This window comes from Lycium ferocissimum, chromosome 1 (assembly GCF_029784015.1).
Source record: "Lycium ferocissimum isolate CSIRO_LF1 chromosome 1, AGI_CSIRO_Lferr_CH_V1, whole genome shotgun sequence".
Classification (NCBI taxonomy): Eukaryota; Viridiplantae; Streptophyta; class Magnoliopsida; order Solanales; family Solanaceae; genus Lycium; species Lycium ferocissimum.
Genome location: NC_081342.1, coordinates 10,752,403 through 10,773,362, shown reverse-complemented (window position 1 = coordinate 10,773,362; position 20,960 = coordinate 10,752,403). Strand labels below are relative to the sequence as shown.

Sequence of the window (20,960 nt, the reverse complement as noted above, 5' to 3'; positions counted from 1 at the left end):
TTTTCAATATTAAAATTCATATAGATTATATCCAATTTTAATACAAGAAACCAAACATCATATAAAGTTATACACAAAAATTAATTGGTAATGCAAAATTTTGTACTTTATACAAATGTCGTATTAACACGAATTTTAATAGGGAATACCAAGATCGATTTTGCTTCTACTTGTAACCAAACGATCTCTGAGAGTACAAACTTCACTATCAGTGCAATTTGCAATGTACTCTCTCTCTCTCTCTTTTTTTTTTTTTTTTGACAAAGGAACCGCACTACCAGGAGTATGCAGCATTTTGAACCCGAGACCTCTATTATAAAAGCTCCATTACTCAATTAACTGAACCATCTTTACGAGTAATCCGCAATATATATTATAATTCAAAAAAATAGAATATTGAAACTGTTAGCGCTAGGACACGAATTCAACTACTTCCTCTGTCCCAATTTATGTGGCACAATTGAGATTTTGTGATTCAAGCTTCTAAATTTTAACGGTGAATTTGGATATAGAAGTTTTATTTTGAAATAAAATTCATATGTTTAAAAACTACTTAAAAGATACCATAAATCACAATAATTAACAACTTAAAATACAATAATCCATTAATGAAAAACTTAGTTGAATCTAGAATTGGGATGGAGGGAGTAATTTCTTTTATTTTAAAAAAATTTATTTCTAATACATTTAGCATAATATTAAAATTTTCTTGGAACGACTCCCATCTCCCCCAAAATATACTTGTTACCCAAAGAAGAAAAGTAAACTTGTTGTGGACTCACCGGACTAGCAGAATCCACACATCAATTGACGAATCTAATACGCATCCCGCACTTTCCTCCCTTATTCTCAAAACAAGAAAAGAGAAATTGATACATTGACACCCACTATTCCAACATCATAAGAGAAAAAACCCCAATCTTGATCCCAATTTTCTCAAAATTGGACTAATTCAACAAAAGGGGTTCCAAATTTGAGGTTTTAGGGGTTCATAAAACCTACATATACATATACCCAAAGGTGACATTGACACCCAAAATTCCTACTAAACAAAAAAAATCCAATCTTGATCCCAATTTTCTCTAATTTGGGCTAATTCATCAAAAGGGGTTCCAAATTTTGATACTTAAATAGAGATGTTATCAGATCATATTCAAAATGGGGTGGAAACGGCAAAGCTGATGTGGTCAAGGATTCCAGCAAGTGAGGAGGAAGAAGAGGGACCATCATCAAGAAAGGGGGGAAATGGGAGCACTAGTGTTGTGGAAAGTCTTGATTATGAAGTTGTTGAAAATTATGCTTATAGAGAAGAACAGGTGAAGGCTATTAGTATGTTCTATTTATGTTTCAAAAAAAGATAACAACTTTATATTGCTTATTCAAAGAGTACTGGAGTTCTATAGTAGAGAAATCTGATGGTACTATCTGAATGGAAATTTACATAAAAGTTCACTCCTTGATTATGAAGTTGTTGAAAATTATGCTTATAGGGACAACAGGTTAAGGGTCTTGTCTAAAACTCAACTATTGGTTTTTTTTAATGTTTAAAGATTACTTGTATTTAAAAAGGATTAGCTCTATATTAGGAAAATCTGATACTATCTGAATGGGAACTTACATAAAAGCTCAGTTCTTGTTCTGAATATACCTGCTTTATACTAGTATTATATATCAAAAAAGAGAAGAAAGGAAAATCTTGATTAGGAAATTGTTCAAAATTATGCCAGGGTCTTTTCAAAAGCTCAAAAAAAGATAACAGCTTATTCAAAGAGTATTAGCTCTATATTAGGAAAATCTGATATAAAAGCTCAGTTCTTGTTCTAAATATACTTGCATTATACTTATTAGTATATATAACAAAAAAGAGAAAAAATGGCTAATTGCCATACATTTGGAAAATAAGATATCTGTGGAACTTGTCAGTGCCCCTTTGGACCTTGATCATGAAGTTGTTGGAAATTATGCTTATAGGGAAGAGCACGTAGCTCTTTTGTCTAAAGCTCAAAAAAAAAGATTACAACTTTATGTTGCTTATTTAAAGATTATACTAGGTCTATATTAGGAATATCTGATACTATCTGAATGGAGAATTACATAAAAGCTCAGTTCTTGTTCTAAATTAACTTGCCTTATACTAGTATTGCATATCAGAAATTGTAAAATGGCTAGTTAGCTAATCTCAAGTGGTGGGTCTTTTTTTTAAAGCTCAATTCATGTTCTCTTCTGTTTCTAAATAATGATAACAGCTTTATGTTGCTTATTAAAAAGTAGTAGCTTTATATTATGAAGTTGTTGAAAATTATGCTTGTAGGGAAGAGTGCTAGCTCTATATTAGGAAAATCTGATAGTATCTGAATGGGAAGTTGCATAAAAAGCTCAGTTCTTGTTCTAAATATACTTGCTTTTATACTACTACTTTATTAAATATCAAAAGAGAGAAAAAAAATGGCTAATTTGCTTTATACTAGGAAAAGTATGATATTTGAAGTTGTGTTTGATGTGTGTTTTATATGACAGGCTAAAAGAGGAAAGCTTTATATGGGATATGCTGTTGTGGTGAAGTGGTTCTTGGCGTTACTAATTGGAATTGGTGAGATTTGGTATCAACTTAATCTATGGTTATTTCTCTTTATGCACTATAGCAAAGTACTATCTATGGTATGTTCTTGTCCATGGTGCCCCATTTGTCTCAAATTGAAATTGCTTGGAGTTAGGTTAGTGTTTTGCTTCACATGGAAATGCTGGAAGAAATGGATTTTTGTGATACCAATTTTCTGCCTCTGAGTAGTTTTAATAGGAATTGTACTAGCTAGAGCACCTTTCTGCTGATCTTCCCCTCTATTTGGAAAGAGAATATCAACAACATCTGATACCCATTGCAAGAAAAAAGCTAACACAAAATTTTCTCTTGTTTTCTGTTTCTTTTTTTGGAGCCCCACTCTTCCCTTCTATGGTATTTGATTTATTAAGTAGATAAGAGCTTCTGATGTTGAAAAACTTTTTTTGGAGAAGGTAACAGTGTAATATTCAAAAAATGAGAAAGTAAATTTTCTTCTTTTGCTCTGATTTGCACTACTCAGTCGTAAATGAATCCCTAAAATCATAGTATTTTATTTCCTTGTTAAGGAATATCTTAAAATTCATTTAATTACCGTGCTGGGGTTAGCTTATTCTTCATGAATGGAAGTCTCACGTTTAAAGAAGAACATTGCAATAATTCTGAGGTTTGCAACTTATTAAATTGTGTGGATGGTTATTGTGATGGTAAGACATATTTCAGAATAAATGATTGTATACAAGCCAATAAGGTAATAACTTGGTTTTAAACTTACCGTTCTCAAAGAAGAAAAACTTGATCTAAGCAAATGAAATAATAGTGCTAAAGCCCCTTTAGGCGGTTTCACGTGGTGAGTAATGCTTCATATTTTAATTAGTAGCTTATATCTGAGTTTCCTAACTATTACATAGTACTCTTGATCAACCCGCAAGGTTGGCTCAGTTGGTTGAGCATGGGGCTTTCATAATGGAGGTCTCAGGTTCGAAACTCCCTGCCTACGACAACAAGGGATTTGCCTTCTGGGTCGAGCTCGTCGCACCGGGCTTGCCTAGTGCGGGTTACCTCTCCTGTGTAGTTTGTGAGCTATTGCACAGGAGCTGGGTTTACCCTGTGCGCACCCGAAGGGTAGCGGCTGCGGTTTCCCATGTCATTAAAAAAAAAACACAGTACTTGTGATCAGCAAAATTTTGTTACTGTTTTCTCAGAAAATTGTAGAATTCTATATGCAGTGTGCATTATCCTTGGCTTCGAAATTTAGTTGTAAGACTCCAACCACATGAGTATCATTTTTGTGCGTAGAAGAGCTTTTAGAAAATGAACTTGTCAGTGCCCCTTTTGACCTTGCCAAATGATTACATTTCTGGCTCAACTTGGAGCTTTATCACAGCTTAGCACCTCAGAAGTAATGGTTCTCTCTTCCACCCCCCCCCCCCCCCCCCCGGCCTTTTTTTTTTTTTTTTTTTTTTTTTTGTGAGTGGGAAAACCCCTTTACCAGAAGGAATGGTTCTCTTTTCACGGACCGGAAGTTTTGGAGTAGCTGAATTGAACATCTTAATCCTGTCCTTAAACGGGATGTTAGGTTCAATCTTGTTATAGGAGTATATGGGTGGTGAACCATGAGTTTATGTCAAATAATCATGGGAAATCTGGTGATTAATATTATAGAGGGTTGCACACATAGTCAATGGAAATCAGTAGGAAATGGATGTGAATTGCTCATATTCCGCTCTCCTTCTTGTGTCATTGATTAATTTGCTTAATTTGTTTTGGTCAATTTTTACAGAAATTACCTTCTTGTTGTACTCCAGTTTATATCATAACAAATTGAAAGGGTGGAGTTATGAGAACTAATAACATGCCTCAGTGAGCAAAAACTTTACTTCCATTTCGTTCCAGCAATCTTATTCTCTTTTATTTATGTATTTCAATCAGCATTAGATCTAATAGTTGCTTTCTCATGAACTGAGTTCCTGTTTATTTGCTCTCAGGCACAGGACTTGCTGCTGTTTTCATTAATCTTTCTGTTGAAAATTTTGCGGGATGGAAGTTCTCATTGACATTTCAAATTATTCAGAAGTCATACTTTGCTGGATTTCTGGTGTATATTTTGATCAACCTGGTTCTAGTATTATCTTCTGTATATATTATCACACACTTCGCACCAGCAGCATCAGGATCAGGAATTCCTGAAATAAAGGGTTATCTAAATGGTACGCTTGTTCTTTCTGGTATCAGTTGTTAAATCTCTGGTGAGGATAATATCTTGCTACTGGGTTGCTTATTTTGGTCTGTATGTGTAGGAATTGACACACATGGTATCCTTCTTTTCAGAACTTTGATTGGAAAGGTATGATAGCACAGCTAAGCTTTGATGATTCTCTGTCACTCTAAGTCAGATAATTTGTTATTCTTACTCGATCTTTTAGATTTTTGGAAGCATAGGTTCAGTGGGAGGTGGTCTTGCTCTTGGCAAAGAAGGGCCGCTTGTACATATTGGTGCTTGTATTGCTTCATTGCTTGGACAAGTGAGTATTACTCGTACGTTTTTCTTCTATGACTGCATTTCCCCTTTTGAATTTTATGAATCCGAATTTTATCTTATATTCTTCTTAGTTTTGGCAACGCAATATTTGTTGCTGAATTCTATTCTATCTCCTGTTACTTCATTTCACTTTTTGATTTTTCATGAATCCAAATTTTATTTATATCCTTAGTTTTGGCTATGAAATATTTATTGCTGATTCTGTGTTCTGTTTGTTTTACCTGTCATTTGAATCAAAGATGCGATACTTGCTCTGTTTCGGTTATCATCTAAAATATGTTCAGTATTTACTTCCAAATGTTATGCTGAATGTTCATGTATTTTTATGTAACTACAGGGTGGATCCACAAAATATCACCTGCGGTCAAGGTGGCTCCAAGTTTTTAGCAGTGAACGGGATCGTCGTGATTTGGTGAGTGACTGTTGTCTTTTTGGTGTAAAGAGGAATTTGTAAATGAAGCAGAATCAATAGTTAGCCTCTTAGACCTATCAAAAAAAAACTTGGAAAGGGTTCTGTTGATATTTCGCTCACTTGTAATTACTACAGCCTGGTGCACAAGCATCCCCCATTAGCAGGGTGCGGCCCTTTCCGGGGCCCTGCTGCTGCGGGATGCATGTGCACAGGGCTGCCCTTTTTTTCTTCTCTCTCAAAAAAAAAAAAAAAAAAAAAAAAGAACTGATGTCATTTATGTTAAATGAGATAGAATCACTTTTTCCATTTCTATTGGAGGAACATTGTCTACCAATTTTCCCCGAGGAGCTCTTAGGATATTTTGGAACCTCTGAGGTCCTGTACTGTTTTAGTTCCGCTTGATCTGGTTGTCTAAGAAGTGCCAAGTGCCAATTGAGGGGTCTCCTATACTTGCTTATTTTTGTGGTTTGACTGTTTGAGGATTTGAGCATTGGTTTACTCTTCTCTCCTTGTAATTTTTCTCTTGCTTAAATGTTGAGGCACTCGAGCACTATTGCTTGTCTTGACAGTTCAATAAGCGGAACCGAGATATCTGAAGTACAACCGCTGGATCAATAGTTTTTTCATTAGCACATCATCTACTTTTTCTTATGCTATTTTTTAACCATTTAGTTCTCAAAAATTGTGTTTTTATAATTAAGAAGAGTATAGAGAGTGATTCCTGTTCGTAGACAACTTATCTGCATCCGGTGTATGCACAAGGTTTTATTAATTTAACTCTCAGAGCCAAAATTTTATAATTTAAAAAGTTATTTCTATTTGATGTTAAATAATTTAAAAAGTTATTTTTCGGGTTATGATTTAACATACCTTTATGGGTTATGGTTTAACAATCATCTCATTTTTCTTTATTCATTTTTTCTTTGATCATGATTCTTTAATATTTGCTTAACTTAACCAGGAAGAAATGAATGTAAAAGGATAACATGTGTCGTGCATTTAGTTACATTAGTTGCAAGTAAGGTTTTTTTTCCTCCTTCATGTTTATTCCTAGTGGTTCATGTAGAGTGCAGTGGATATAAAGGTTAGAGAATTTACATGTGACATGAGATGCATCTCGTGCAATTTGATGTGCGTATTATGGTCCATTGGTCATTCAACCTGTCACGACCCAACCCCATGAGCCATGACTAGGGCCCGAGCTGGACACTCGTATACGAATTTTATAGTCGGACCGAAACTAAGGACAAGAAGGAAACTTGTAAAAGCAACTAAAGATTCATAACGCCATATATCATCATAAATTTGTCTTACTAATCAACACATAACATAATATGCAAGTCGACAAGTCCGCCACTATATACGGAAATACCCAAAACGAACCATATCGACACAGCTGACCAAAACCTATATACAACCCACATATGTCTACAGACCTCTAAGAGTATAAAAGTGAAATATGACGGGATAGCGCCCCGCCGTACCCCTGGATATGTATAAGTCTACATCAAAAGATCTGTACCAAAATAATCTAGGCTCCGAACAATGGAGCTTTGACGAAGTCTGGGTGGAGGATCACCAAACCGAGTGTATGTACTGCGGCATTAAACGCGGCCCGAAGAAAGGGGGGGGTACGAGGGATGTGCGAGTATCTATAAAGCATGAAATACAATAAAGAAAATCATACCGGATAAAAGATTACGGGGGAGGCAAGTATGATAATCAAGCATACCAATGCACCTGTGCCATACGAGATGAGAACCATGCATATCTATATCATATACCATACCCGGCCCATTATGGGACTCGGTGAGTGAAGTCGTATACATGTATACCATACCCGGCCCTCTAATGAAGGTCTCGGTGTCATAATCATATCATCATATATATATATATATATACCGTACCCGGCCCTCTAGTGAGGGACTCGGTGAACAATGCAATGAAACTGTGCACGAATACATACCCGGCCCGGGACTCGGTGAATGATATATTAACGGCATGTACGCACGATATCATGAGCAACCATATGCAAACTAAATCATCATCTGAGACTCAATAGAATAATGAGAATGAACTAACACTTGAGAATGTCACTATGGATTATATCAAAATAGGACTTCTGGAATCATAGACACGTATCAGGACATAATGAAATAGCTTCTGGAAATCAAGAACATTAGCCATTCTAGTGTCTCTAAGAATAGGAGCTTCTTTGGAGTTTATACATTCGTCGTCTGTTTGTCTCATATAGACCATGCCAAAAAGAAAGAAGGGATAGCTTTACATACCTTTGACGCTTAATCCGTGACTTGATATGTATACGCTGCCCGAAGTACCTCAACCTATATTAAGACGTTAAGAACTATGGTTAAGCTACGGAAAGGCTTAAAACGTATTTCGAGGTTAGTAGCTCATTTCTAGAAAATTGGGCGGCATTTCCCCTATATTGTTCACTTCACTTATATCCAAGCCAACTATAAAAACAACCAGATTAACATCAACAACAACACGTCCAAGTTACCATATCAAGAACTAGCCAAAACAAGGTCCAAGAACACCTCGAAACAGCCCGCACCGCACGCACAACACTCCAAATCAGTCCACACGTTGCAACATTCAACAATAATCAACATAACGACCACAACATATTCAAGTCATTCCTAATGATCTATAGCCACAACACATCATCAAAAATGACCTTATAATAGTTCAACGATTACAACCACCCAAAATAAATCATTCGGATAACTAGAGGTACGTTTTAAACTTATCTTTTCTTTCGAATCGAGCAACAACAATAATCAGTAACTATTATCCATATACAAGTAAATCCCATCAGCGACCTAACAATAACATGCCCCAAACAGCCCATCAACTACAACAACACAAATACTTAATCATAACTACACCTTTAATCCTTCAACTCAACAAGAACAGCCCCTAAATACAATACAACAATGTCCAACACTTCATGAACATCTAATCCAATTCATATAAACAACTACAGCTTTAAATATCAGATTCCTTCACTTTTTAACACATAATCAATGACAACAATGACAACAACAATCAAACCCAATTTAATTGAAACAACTCCAATTCAGCCCAATTACAACACCAACGAAATCATGCATTTTCTTACTTCCAATTCCACTTAATAAGAGTTAATCTCTCAATTACAACATCATTTAACTCCAATTACACTATAAGAAGAAGAAATCTTACCTTAACTTAGCTAGAACAGATCCTACAACCACTTGCACCAATCGCACCACTTCTTCTTCCTCAAATCAAATTCTAATGTTGCTGCCTCCTTTGGGACGTTTAGAACACCTTAGGGAATTAAAATTTCCTTCCTTTTAAATTTTTGAAGTTGGCCGTGAGCTTGGCAGCCATGGCTGTTGCTAATTTTCTTTCAATGAAATTGTGAAGATGAAGTTGTGTGATTAATGAGTCATCACCAATATATATATGCAGCCAGCTTTGTTGACACGTGCCCCACTTGGCATGTCATCATTCATGCTTCATTTTTTTTAATTATCATGTCTGGTGGGGCCCACTTAATAATCTAATCATGGTTAATTAATCCCTAATCTTCACTAATATCTCCACACTAATAGTAATTAACTAACAAACCGTGCATTATTAAAATCGGGATTAAAAAGTCCTTGTCTCATATCTCAAAAATAATCTTGTCCTTGAACTTATGTCGATTAGCTTACGAATAATCCAACGTACAAAAATACGGGATATAACACAACCTGAGTAAAGGGAGTCAATAAAGTAGTACATGTGGTACTTCTTAAATTGTGGGACTTGTATCTAGAAGCAAAATAGTATGCAGTGTAGTATTAACTGGAAAACAATCAGAAAAATGATGTTGGAGTTAAACAATTCCCAAAGACAAGTTTGTTGCTGCTAAATCAATTCAGTGGTGCATTATCACCTTCTTGTATGTAAATAAGGTTGATGCTGCCCAATTATCCTTTGTTTTAAGCATCCAGATTTTTTTATTTATGAAAATGTAGCATCCATGTTTGTTGCAAGTATGTCAGCTCTTTTTACGTTTTTCTTGGTCGTTGCAATAATAATCATGCAATTTAATTTTGGACCCTGATTATATGTATTGACAGTGTAAAAGATCTTTTACACATCAAAATCTGGTTTAACTGGTTGTATCATGTTACTTACTGTATTTTGCAGGTTATCAATCTACACGACTGAAATCAATTTTTAATAACCTGATAGTGTGAAAAACTAAACTAATGTTATCTAGTGGTTCCCTCTTGTATACAACATGCTCTTCTTAATTATTTAAAGTTGTTAAGAATCTACAAGAATCTTGTTAGGGATCTCTGTACCTGTAAATAAATCAATCCATATAATTGTGATAAGGATCTGTACAAATGATATTACTCTCTCCAATCTAGGTTAGACCGTGTAAAGCTTGAGACAATATCTATCTGAACATTCTTAATCTCTTATTTTCTTCTTTTTCTACATAAGGTTTCAGCTTCTTTATGAATCTTAGGAATTGCTTAAAATTTTGGAGCTGAAAGCTAAGATCTGCTCTTTAAAATTCTTATGTTGAGAGGGTTTTTCTCTAGCTGAACATTCTAAATCCAAATTCTTACTCCTTTTATCTGTTGACTCAGGTGACTTGTGGATGTGCAGCTGGAGTTGCTGCTGCTTTTAGAGCTCCAGTAGGTGGTGTATTATTTGCTCTTGAAGAGGTCACGTCTTGGTAATTCTCATCTCTCCTTTGAGCTTCTTTCATGTACATCTAGTGCAATTTATAAGATGTTTTCCTTGCTGAACAATTTCTACTTCTGCTCACTTCTATTTCTGACTCTGCTAAGGAGCAGTATCTAAACTATCAATGTTAAGCCATAGCTTTAGTCGTTAATTGTCATATTAGCTGGTAGACTGGTTGTGGAATAAGTGCAGTTAGCTTTTCACTTTGTACCTTTCTGAATGTGGTGCACTTCACTAGGAACTATAATTTGTTTGAATTATTTTATTCTTTCAATCACAAACAACACAGTGAATTTACTTCCACTTGAATAGTTGTTAGCATGTTCCTCATTGTGAAAAATTAAATGTCCTCTGAGCGTATGTGGTTTCATCGTTGATTAAAGGTGGAGGAGTCAACTAATGTGGCGGGTCTTCTTTACCTCTGCAATTGTAGCTGTCGTCGTCCGTACAGCAATGGGATGGTGTAAAGATGAAAAGTGTGGTCATTTTGGAGCTGGAGGCTTCATTATATGGGACGTCTCTGGGTTAGATTCTGAACTCATTTAGGTCTTCTGTAACTAACTTCTTTTAGGTCTTCTGCACTATGTCCTCGTTACTCTTTTGACATCTTACAATTCCCTCAGTGGTCAAGAGGACTACTCATTTGAGGAGCTGTTGCCCATGGCAGTTATTGGAGTTATAGGAGGTCTTCTTGGTATGTATGGTTGACATTAAGATGTTGAGATACCGGAAGAAAATGTTTGGTAAATTAATTGGTCATGCATTGACTTCTGCAGGAGCGTTATTCAATCAGCTTACTCTCTATGTAACACACTGGCGTAGAAATTATTTGCACAAGAAAGGGATTCGTGTGAAAGTAAGTTTACTTATTAAGAACAAGAATTTCTTGCAGTTGTACATTCTCATCTTTGAAGATGGGTATGCATTACCTTGCTAATCTAGATTTACTAATTTTGTGGTCTGCGACTCTCAGATTATTGAAGCTTGTATCATCTCTGTGATAACCTCGGCTATTTCATTCGGATTGCCACTTTTTAGAAGATGTACTCCGTGCCCTGAAGCCGATGCTAACTCCGGCATTGAATGTCCGCAAGCACCGGGAATGTTTGGCAATTATGTTAATGTAAGATCCTCTATGACTTATGTCCTCTGTTTTATTTTATCTTTATTAACCGCTTAGTTTCTGTTACTTTGCTTCTCATGGATTCTGTTTTTATCACATGTATAAGCTTGTAAACTGTCTATGCTGCGTTTTGGAAGAGTACAGTCAACAGATCTGTTTATGCTTGGCATCACAGGCACCTTAGTTTCTTACATGAAAAAGTTGAGGCTTAGCATTTTCTGGAGTTAATGGGCTTGTTTCGTAGTGCTTGTGGATTACTGAGTATCTTAATTCTTAACTAATCTGTCTTCTCAATGGTCATCATTGATCAAGTCTTAGTTTTGTTAGATAGGTGAAGCATTTATTCCTTTAGCTCCAAGAAGATGGTTCTTGAATCTGTTTATGATAATTAAGCATTTGCCATAAGATATTAAAAGTGCATTCAAATCTGTTGTGTATACTCCATCCAGGAATAGCAGTTGATTTACGACTCTGGTTTGATTAATTATGCTGAAAGTTAACATTCAAATAAGTACTATACAGTTGTTTTCTCTAAAATAAAATTATGTGCTGAAAGTTCAAGTCCGATTCCAGGCTTCACTGAAATATCTTGAAATGTTTCATTTTCGTTTGTGGCGTTGGGTCCCGGTGATATTTGCTTCTGTATTTTTCTTGATATCCGATTTCACTTTTCTTCTTTTGTTGGTGATGTTTAGATTTTGTGAATTTGCAGTTTTACTGTCGGAACGACAAGGAGTACAATGACCTCGCAACCATATTCTTCAACACTCAGGTCTTTAATCAATTTCTGAACCTGTAATTATTTTAAATAAAGCTGTCAAGTTTCCTTTTCAGTGATGGAGCTTTATGTGTCATACGTATCTGCAGGATGACGCTATAAGAAATTTATTCAGTGCAAAGACAGCTCATGAATTCAGTGCCCAAAGCCTACTGACATTTTTGGTATTGCATACTTGTTAGCTTCTGCCTTCCCATTTGTATAAGATGATAGCTTCATGTACTTTCTGCGTTCGTCCCGACTTTTACGTTTGGCGAACTGTAATTGCTATTTTTTCAGGAAAAATCATGTGCTGAAAAACATAGTAAATTATGGTATCAGTGTTGAAGTTTTTTCTGGAATTTAACATTGTAAAAAGTTCTCGTAATGTTGTCTTAAGCTTAATTCAAATCTTCTTCCTTTTACCGAGATGTGAGTTTCTTGTGGGGTGGAATAGGATTCTCTCTCTGCACTGGACTTTTTTTTGGGGGGGCTATAATCAAATTAATATTCATAGCCACACTGTGTGTTGAGTGAACCTTATTTGAGGATGAAACACTTTAGGTAGCATGCATTTCTACACCACTTGTCTTTTCAACTCTTCAAATTTTATGCTTCTCTGCCAACACTGCTTGAGTTCTTGTGCTTAAGCGCATTCTTTTCTGATATTTATGCAGTTCAGAGAAGACAGTTAATAGTAAAACCTCTTTCATGTCGTGATGGTTACAATTATGGGTGAAACTAATGGTTGGTGATTTTGTCTCTCAGGTTATGTTTTATTCCTTGGCAGTGGTGACCTTTGGAACTGCAGTTCCAGCAGGTCAGTTTGTGCCCGGTATCATGATAGGATCTACTTACGGACGTCTTGTTGGCATGTTTGTGGTTAGCTTTTATAGGAAGCTGAACATTGAAGAGGGGACGTAAGTATTTCTTTCTTATTACTCCTTCATTTTAGCCGTATACATTGTAGATTTATCATCTGGCGAAATCTTTGACATAGGATTGTACTGGAACTAAATTCTTCTTTTTTCTTCCCCTTTGGTTCGAAAAGCATGATCTGCCTAATTCTTAGTTCCTTGGTACATGATCACTATTGGCTTCTTGTCTGTTACTTTTTAAGGATCTGAGCTGTCACAATTGGCAGAAGCAGATTTCCTGGTGTTCAAGGAATGGAGCATAGTATACTTCTTGATTATTTAATGGAGAAAACAATTGGAACAGTACTTGATCGAGTAGAAAACATGTTTGGAAGTCATAGTCATTTTGTTTCTTTTTTTTCCTTTGGTATGTTGTGTGTGTGTGTGTGTGTGTTTTGGGGGGGGGGGGGGGTGTGGGTGGGGGTTTGCGATAAGGGAGTCAATTTCAAGGACTCGCCTCTTAGTTTTAACAAAATTCGACCTAGTTTCAGAGGTCGTTGTGAGAATCTTTCTTGCAGTATACCTCCCCTCTGCAGAGCCGTCTGGGATTCTGTAGTCTCTGATGTTGTCCATTGGGATCTCTAATCAATAAGCAAACACATGGTTATGCTGATTCTGCAACAGTAGTCAGTTCAGACTGGCTTTATCATAGATGGCATTTCGGCTAAATTACCAGATGAAAGTGATCTTTCCACCAACTTGATGTCGCTAGATCCGCCAGTCTTGAAATGATTGATTGCATTTTACAGAATTAATTGAATAAACTATTTACCTTACCACAAAAAGGAAGGCACATGTGTGTTTAAAAGATTTTATCTAACCTTATCAAAACATGAAAAGATGATTAAATTTTTTTGAGCTATTTTACTCATTACTTTGAGGTTTTAGGTTTGATATTCTGATTTTTTCACTCACCTCTAAAGTCTTCTAAGCATCTTGTGTTGAAATTATAGGTATGCTCTTCTAGGTGCTGCATCTTTTCTTGGAGGCTCTATGCGTATGACTGTATCTCTCTGTGTCATCATGGTCGAGATTACAAATAATTTAAAGCTTTTACCTCTAATAATGTTGGTTCTTCTCATCTCAAAGGTGTGGTTTGATGCTGTATGACTTACATTCACTTCTCTTCAGCAGCTGTCTTTTCATTCACATAGGACTAAGGGTTACCCATGTGTAGGCTGTTGGTGATGCTTTTAATGAAGGATTATATGAAGAACAGGCTAGATTAAGGGCAATCCCATTACTTGAATCTAGACCAAAGTACCAAATGCGCTATATGACGGCAAAGGAGGCATGTGGGAATCAAAATGTAAGAGTTTCATCAGAGCCCTATGCTTCTTTCCTTGTTTGTTTGGAAGGTCATATTTTGTCAGAATCGAGCTAAAGACGACAGGTGTTTTCTTTACCTTTTTCTATTTGGAGTAATTCAACTAGCACTCTTGCATGATTCAGACAGTCGAAATCTTACTTCCTTTCTTGTTTATTTTATTTCTGCTATAAGCAAGTGTAGAAGCAGCTCTGTATTGCACTGTTTCCATGAGATTTCAAGAATGACCTCTACGTTCATGCTCCTGATTTAACCATGACTAGTAACCTTAATGGTAAAAGGAAGAGGCAAACAAGGCAGAAACGTTACTAGAATTCCTAGAGTCCCTCTAAGATTAGAAGATGGCTACATTTTACAGACTCCCCTAATTCCTGCATCTTTTAGGTTGTATACTTCCCTCGGGTTGTGAAGGTTGCAGATGTAGTTTCTATTTTGAGGAGCAATGATCACAATGGTTTCCCTGTAAGTTAAGCTTTGTCCCTCTGCTGTGTTCAATGGAAGCTCTCTGCAATTCTGCATGTTGAATCATTCTTCTTACTCATTGATTTTTAGGTTATTGAACACACAAGAAATGGGGAGACACTTGTTATTGGACTTATACTAAGAAGGTGATAGATAGTGATAATTTTTGCTGATATTTTGATGCTTTATTTGGAGACAGATTTCTATGCCAAGATCTTAATCAGTAGACTTGAACAAAATATTTATCCTATCTTGCTGTTTATGCAGTCATTTATTGGTGCTTCTACAATCAAAAGTTGATTTTCAGCATAGCCCTTTACCCTCTGATTCAAGAGGTGATCTTCTGCCAATCAGGTAACTCGGTTGAACTATTACTGAGGATTGCTTGTTGGTGCTTCTTTATCCTCTACATGAAAATTTTACAGATTCTGTATTTCACAGGCACAACCTTAGTGAATTTGTGAAACCTGTTTCTAGTAAAGGGATATCTCTCCATGATATCCATTTCACTCCAGATGATCTGGAGATGTACATTGATCTTGCCCCATTTTTAAACCCATCTCCGTACGTTGTCCCAGAAGACATGTCATTAACCAAGGTAACGTTATATATCTAATTGTTTTTCCTTTACTAATTTCAATGCATTATTTTGCTAACGGTTGCATGGAATTGGAGACGACATGACAAAAGTAAACTTAATTTTTTTTTGTCTTAAGAGTGGAATACAAAAATCTATTCCTACTTATGCCCGAGAATAAGTTTCGCCATGGTGAACTTCAAATGATCATAATGTTTAACATTCTGTTGATGGTACAGGTATATAATCTTTTTCGTCAACTAGGACTGAGGCATGCACTTGTTGTTCCCCGTCCTGCTCGTGTTATTGGCATGATCACTCGAAAAGATCTGATACTCGAGGTACCTTTGCCAGTCCTATCTTCATGAATATTTAAAGTGGCTATTTTTCAGCTCAAACCATGCATCTACATGAAGCCTAAGGATTCTCGGCTATTTGAAAAAAGTGGTTATTCTTAAGTAATGTTAATAGTCAAGATGTTGATAATGCAGGATAATGATGATTCAGCGGCCGTAGAGCTCCAATCAACTAGTGTAAGGTCTCTTTCTTTGCTCATACTGATGGACATCTATTCTGTTTTGATTTGTTTAAATAGATATTCTGTTTTGATTATTATGATGTGCACCTGATTTTCCCCAGTCATCCTGTGACAGCTACTACACAATTACCTAAAATGTCTAAGCATGCTAATATTTCTCAGAAATGAAAGAAAAGGCTGGCAACTGGTCTGGACACCATAGTTACCCCCAAAAAAAAAAAAGAAAAAAAAAAAAAGTAAAATGAAATGGAAAGGCTTGGTCTATAGGCCACATTTCACAAAGCTTAGAACTGAAGGAAGGGCCACCAACCCGAATGAAAATGATCCATTATATTTGCAGATTAACTAAGTTGGAGTGATTCAGGCCTCGTTCTTTTTCTTCTCTGATCTTTCCTTGCCAACTTATGTTGTGGACAGCCATTAAGGACTCGGCTTTCTGACCCATATTAATCTATTTCACTTGTCCAAATTGCCAAATTATTGGTAAGTTAGGCAGGCACGTTGCACCAGAAGGGAGTCGGAATATTTTACCTTACCCAAAAAAAAAAAAAAAAAAAATCAATCTTGTACATTCATTATTCTGGTCCGTTTTATATGAGTATGTAGTCATGTACAGCCATCATGCAGCATATGCAAGTCATGTTTCTTCTGTTTATCTCCTTGGTGGGGTTCAAATTGGTATCAAATTTCTATTACACTCTCATACTTGTAAAGTTGTAAGAAGTTTGTTCTTGTAACCACACGCCTGTCTGTATAGCTTGTGTATTTCTTGTGCTATTCTTACTGCATCCAACATGCTATTACTCGTGATTCTTTTATGCAAAACTCATTACTGAATAAATGGCAAAAATGGGAGTTGTTATTCTGTCGATAATGGATTAATGGTTGTTTCTAGAGTTACTCCTCTAAATTGGAATAGCTTACACGGAATTTTTGTTTGTTATTCAGAGGTACACAAGCTAACCATAGGGGTTCCAAGAGGAATGGAACTGCTCAGCAGCCGCTTCTTGATGGTCTTCTTTAAAATAGAATCCCAGTGATTTGCCGCTGTTTTTGCCGCGAAGAGTAGTTTCCAGCCTCCTCTCTCAAGATTTGGTTGCAGTAGATCTGATTCTATCTCACTTCATAATCTGTTATTAGATTCTAGGAAATGTATAGTGTATTCATTTCCCCTTAAGAGTGATGGGGTTATAGCAACAGATCAATTTTTTTGTATGTCTTGCAAGTTGTGTATGAGAAATTAATTGAAAAGCTGTGCTCCTTTTCATTGAATATATTTGTAGCAATAGTTGGAATTTGGAAGAAAGCTGATACAGTTCCACATATTCTTGGATTTCAGTGGTCTCTAGGACCTCTTGCAGTTGACCCTCACTCTCTGTGTGTTACATGTGATGTCCATTGAAGGAATTAAGCTGTTATTTTTTTACTAAAGCTATGAGTTTTAAGAGTGAGACTACTAACATATAACATATATGTGTACATACAAGTATGCGCGTGCACAATGTCTCGGTTGAAAATTTTTAAGTTCTAAATATGCAGTTCAAACTCTAGGAAAAATTCCTGGAGTTTTGAATTGATAAATGTTCTAACTTCAATAAATTTTTTGGAGCTTTTTTTGTGTTTTTATTAGGGATGTTTTTGTTCAAATTTTATTTTCGTTATTAGGAAACCTATATGTTAAGAAGTTTTGAAACACTGGCTAAATATTAGGCAGTCCACAATGTGGTTATTTGCTCATTTCACCCTTGTCCATTTGCATATCGAATTATCGATGACTTAAGATTGCAAGTATGTCATGTTAAGCTTGTTAAGAATTAATGTAGCCGACTATTTTCCCTATGTGTAAAGCACCAGCATCCGATTGTTAAATACTTGAATATTTGATTTGAGCACGAACCAATGGAGATTTGATCCTTTTAACTCCAAGAAGTTTCTAACGTGTCAAATAGTTGTTGCCTTCAAAGCTTATTTTTCTGAGTTGTGTAAAATCAATACCTCACAGCTTACACTGGCACCATAAGAAGCACATGAAGCATAAGCTTTACCCAAAATATATGATATGAAATACAAATTCTCATATTGCCGCATAACAAAACTGATAAAAGCGTGATGCAATTATTACATTTCTGTAAAAACAAGAGATATTGGTGTTCTCAGCCACATCAACTTTGGTTCATTGACATATAACATAACAAAGTAGAAAAACTAAACCTTGCAAAATCCAGCTGTTTTTCCTCTTCTCAAGCAAAATTAAAAAGAACGACTAAAGAAACAGCTATGACAATACAAATTTTGCTAGGAAGCCAATAAGGGGCATGACTAGGAGAAGGTGCAGGCACTGCTGCAGCAGGGATGGGACTCGACGACGAAGGAGATTGAGATGGAGACGCGGATGATGAGACACGAAGAACGTTGATGTCGACTTTCTGGCCAGATTGGCAATGGCCAGGTACACCACAGAGGAAAAAATGGTGGCCATGAGTTGCTATAGTGATGGAGTCATTCCCAGTTGTGTGTGTTGCAATAGGAGCAGATGCATTGCAGGACTGGTACTCAACATGTGTCACTTGCATCACATTGTGGAATTGTGGACTGTACTTGAATACTGTCACAAAACTCTTCAATGTTATTTTTTTATATATATATATATATATAAATATAAGAAAAGAAGAATCTTTAACTTCTATACACCATCAATTTAAAACAACTTTTATACAACCAGGTTATCTGAACGACAACTACAAGTAATCGTTCATAGAAAATGCTAGAATATATATACATATATTAAGAGTTTCAGGGGAAGGCTACGTATGGGTACTGCCGAACCCAGTAGCTTTAGTTCAAATGCTATAAATATATTATAAGAAATTCACTGAATATGAACAAATATTTTCAGAACCCAGTTACTAACAAATGATGTAGCATAAAATCTATAAAGTTTAAAAAATCCTTGCTCCGCCTCTTTAAAGTATTAAAAGAATTTTTATATTACAAGGTCACCTAAAATAATTTAATATCTACCAAAACAGAAAGAGACTAGTGAAAGGTGAAGTTGGAGTTCAATCACATCACTTAACTACATGTCTTAAATAATAAGGCTGAAGAAACTTTTGACAATCTAATGGATCAATAACCTTTCGAAGGATGTTTATCATAATTGGATTTTGGCCATTTTTAACATAGTCCATAATGTGAAGGATTCAAAATAATGACCTTATAGTTATCCCACTAGCTACAACAACAATAGACTTTTCACCTACACCCTTAAATGCATGGGGGATTAATATATGAGTAACCTTTCATATTCTAGTTTTTTTTGCCTTCTTTCTGAGCAATTGCACATATCTCTTGGATCAAGGAAGTTCATCTACATTATACAGATCATACAAATTACTAGCATTATTTTATCTAGTTATTTCATGGTAAAGTCTTCATATCAACTAATCTACCACGAGCTGTCAAAGCATGTTCCATCAATGGTCAATCTCCGGTCCAAAGCTGACTAGTACAATCATGTGTCACCTCACGGGCTTCATCGTACCCACCCTACTCGTCCCAGCCTATTTGTACCCTACTACAATCTATTCCCTTAGGCCCAAGGGCTCCTCGGCCAATTGTCATTCATCCGTCCTTGCTTAGGGAAAAACCGATCGAACTACTATTTCTTGACTGATTACTATGCTATACCGCATATCAAGATGTTTTGCACTATCAACGTAGTTTGATAAATTGTATAATCAGGTAATTACTTACTCAATTTCTCATATACTAATCCAGACCTACTATACACAATTAGCTCTAAGTGACTTGACAGTACAAATTTGTTTAAACTATCAGTGTATGAAAGTGTTAAGCAAAATTGACTGTTAGGTTAGTGGAGGAGAGCAACATTAATAGCCAGCCATGGATAACCAAATAAGCATTATTGTGGTGCAGAGGTGTTAGAGGTCACTCTTGGTCACTAGTGGGGACATTCAAATGTCAATAATGACAGCGTGCAAGTGCATCACTCAAATCAATTCAATAGCAAACAAGTTCTGGTAGTAGCATTATTGGAAAAATAATTAAATGTGGCCACTACTAATCTTAGTCGTTGGACAGTTAACATAGTTGTTGTTTTGTGAATTATGGACAGACAGAAGATGTTAAAGCGAGACGTCCTCATAACAACCCTCAGGCCATAGTGTGGAAAAGAATAAACTAAAAAATTTGCTGCAACTATAGAGAAAAAGGTTAATTTTGTGCAGAACATGTGTGCCTAAAATTTAGGCCAAAATACAGAGAAAGACTATTCTTGTGCAGAACATGTGTGCCTAAAAGCTAAAAAGAATTCATATTTTTATATAATTTAGGGTGTATAGTGGCAAACAGAGGGGACTGATTCCTGTTAGTGGAGTTCCCTAAAGTCTAAACAAACAACTGTTTCAATTTTCTTCCAAGAATTTTATATCTTCCTTCCAGGTGTTGAACTAAAATATCTCAAACTCAACTACACAAGTTAAAACAAGAAAATAAACATCAAAGAATGTTAAGTACGATCACAAAATTTGGGAAAAGATTAAGCAAAACTTTGAAATTTTCTCCTCCTACTAACAACTAGAGTACATGAATCATCAAGAATTTTGAAACCAAGGAAAATATTTCGTGTATGAACATGAAAGAGGTAAAGGGAAGAGGAAAAGATATACCAATTACATCACCAACTTGAAAGGTTTTGTTAGCAGCCCATTGTTTGTAATCAACATTACCAATTGTTGTCCAACCAGCTGAGTCTCCAACCTTATACATAGCTCCAAAGGAGAGTTGCATAAAAGAAGCTAAAATCAAGATAACCAAAGTCATTTTTGGTCTGTTTTCAAGAATAAAAGCCATGGAATTGTACTGAGAATTAAGCTTATTTGGTTCTTGGAGGAGTTCTTTTTTTTGTTGTTGTCTACTTTTGGGTTTTAGAAGAGATGAGAACTGAAGAGTCAGTTTGGTTTAGCAGTTA

The 20,960-nt window shown here is 35.8% G+C and overlaps 2 protein-coding genes across 2 annotated transcripts; one reads left to right on the top strand and one right to left on the bottom strand.

The window, feature by feature from the left end:
- The first annotated feature begins 729 nt into the window (after positions 1 to 729).
- LOC132047391 (chloride channel protein CLC-d) lies at positions 730 to 17,295 on the top strand. The gene is made up of 23 exons (XM_059438443.1): positions 730 to 1,316; positions 2,518 to 2,590; positions 4,546 to 4,767; positions 4,858 to 4,904; positions 4,984 to 5,082; positions 5,437 to 5,511; positions 10,170 to 10,258; positions 10,653 to 10,793; positions 10,893 to 10,963; positions 11,046 to 11,125; positions 11,243 to 11,392; positions 12,105 to 12,164; positions 12,260 to 12,334; positions 12,918 to 13,069; positions 14,020 to 14,155; positions 14,244 to 14,375; positions 14,778 to 14,855; positions 14,946 to 15,001; positions 15,123 to 15,209; positions 15,297 to 15,453; positions 15,672 to 15,773; positions 15,924 to 15,970; positions 16,919 to 17,295. Exons 1-23 carry the CDS (start codon positions 1,137 to 1,139, stop codon positions 16,992 to 16,994), a joined length of 2,385 nt encoding a protein of 794 aa, XP_059294426.1. The 5' UTR covers positions 730 to 1,136; the 3' UTR covers positions 16,995 to 17,295.
- A 715-nt stretch (positions 17,296 to 18,010) lies between these two features.
- On the bottom strand, positions 18,011 to 20,960 carry LOC132047386 (mavicyanin-like). The gene is made up of 2 exons (XM_059438439.1): positions 20,659 to 20,960; positions 18,011 to 18,575 (listed from the first exon to the last, which is right to left on the bottom strand). Exons 1-2 carry the CDS (start codon positions 20,840 to 20,842, stop codon positions 18,211 to 18,213), a joined length of 549 nt encoding a protein of 182 aa, XP_059294422.1. The 5' UTR covers positions 20,843 to 20,960; the 3' UTR covers positions 18,011 to 18,210.

Coding starts and splice junctions, on each gene's coding strand:
- LOC132047386 (XM_059438439.1), bottom strand. CDS start 20,842: ATGGCTTTTATTCTTGAAAACAGACCAAAAATGACTTTGGTTATCTTG. Junction 18,576..20,658: donor TCAAGTTGGTGATGTAATTG/GTATATCTTTTC, acceptor GTTTTGTGACAG/TATTCAAGTACAGTCCACAA.
- LOC132047391 (XM_059438443.1), top strand. CDS start 1,137: ATGTTATCAGATCATATTCAAAATGGGGTGGAAACGGCAAAGCTGATG. Junction 1,317..2,517: donor ATGCTTATAGAGAAGAACAG/GTGAAGGCTATT, acceptor TTTATATGACAG/GCTAAAAGAGGAAAGCTTTA. Junction 15,210..15,296: donor GGTGATCTTCTGCCAATCAG/GTAACTCGGTTG, acceptor TGTATTTCACAG/GCACAACCTTAGTGAATTTG.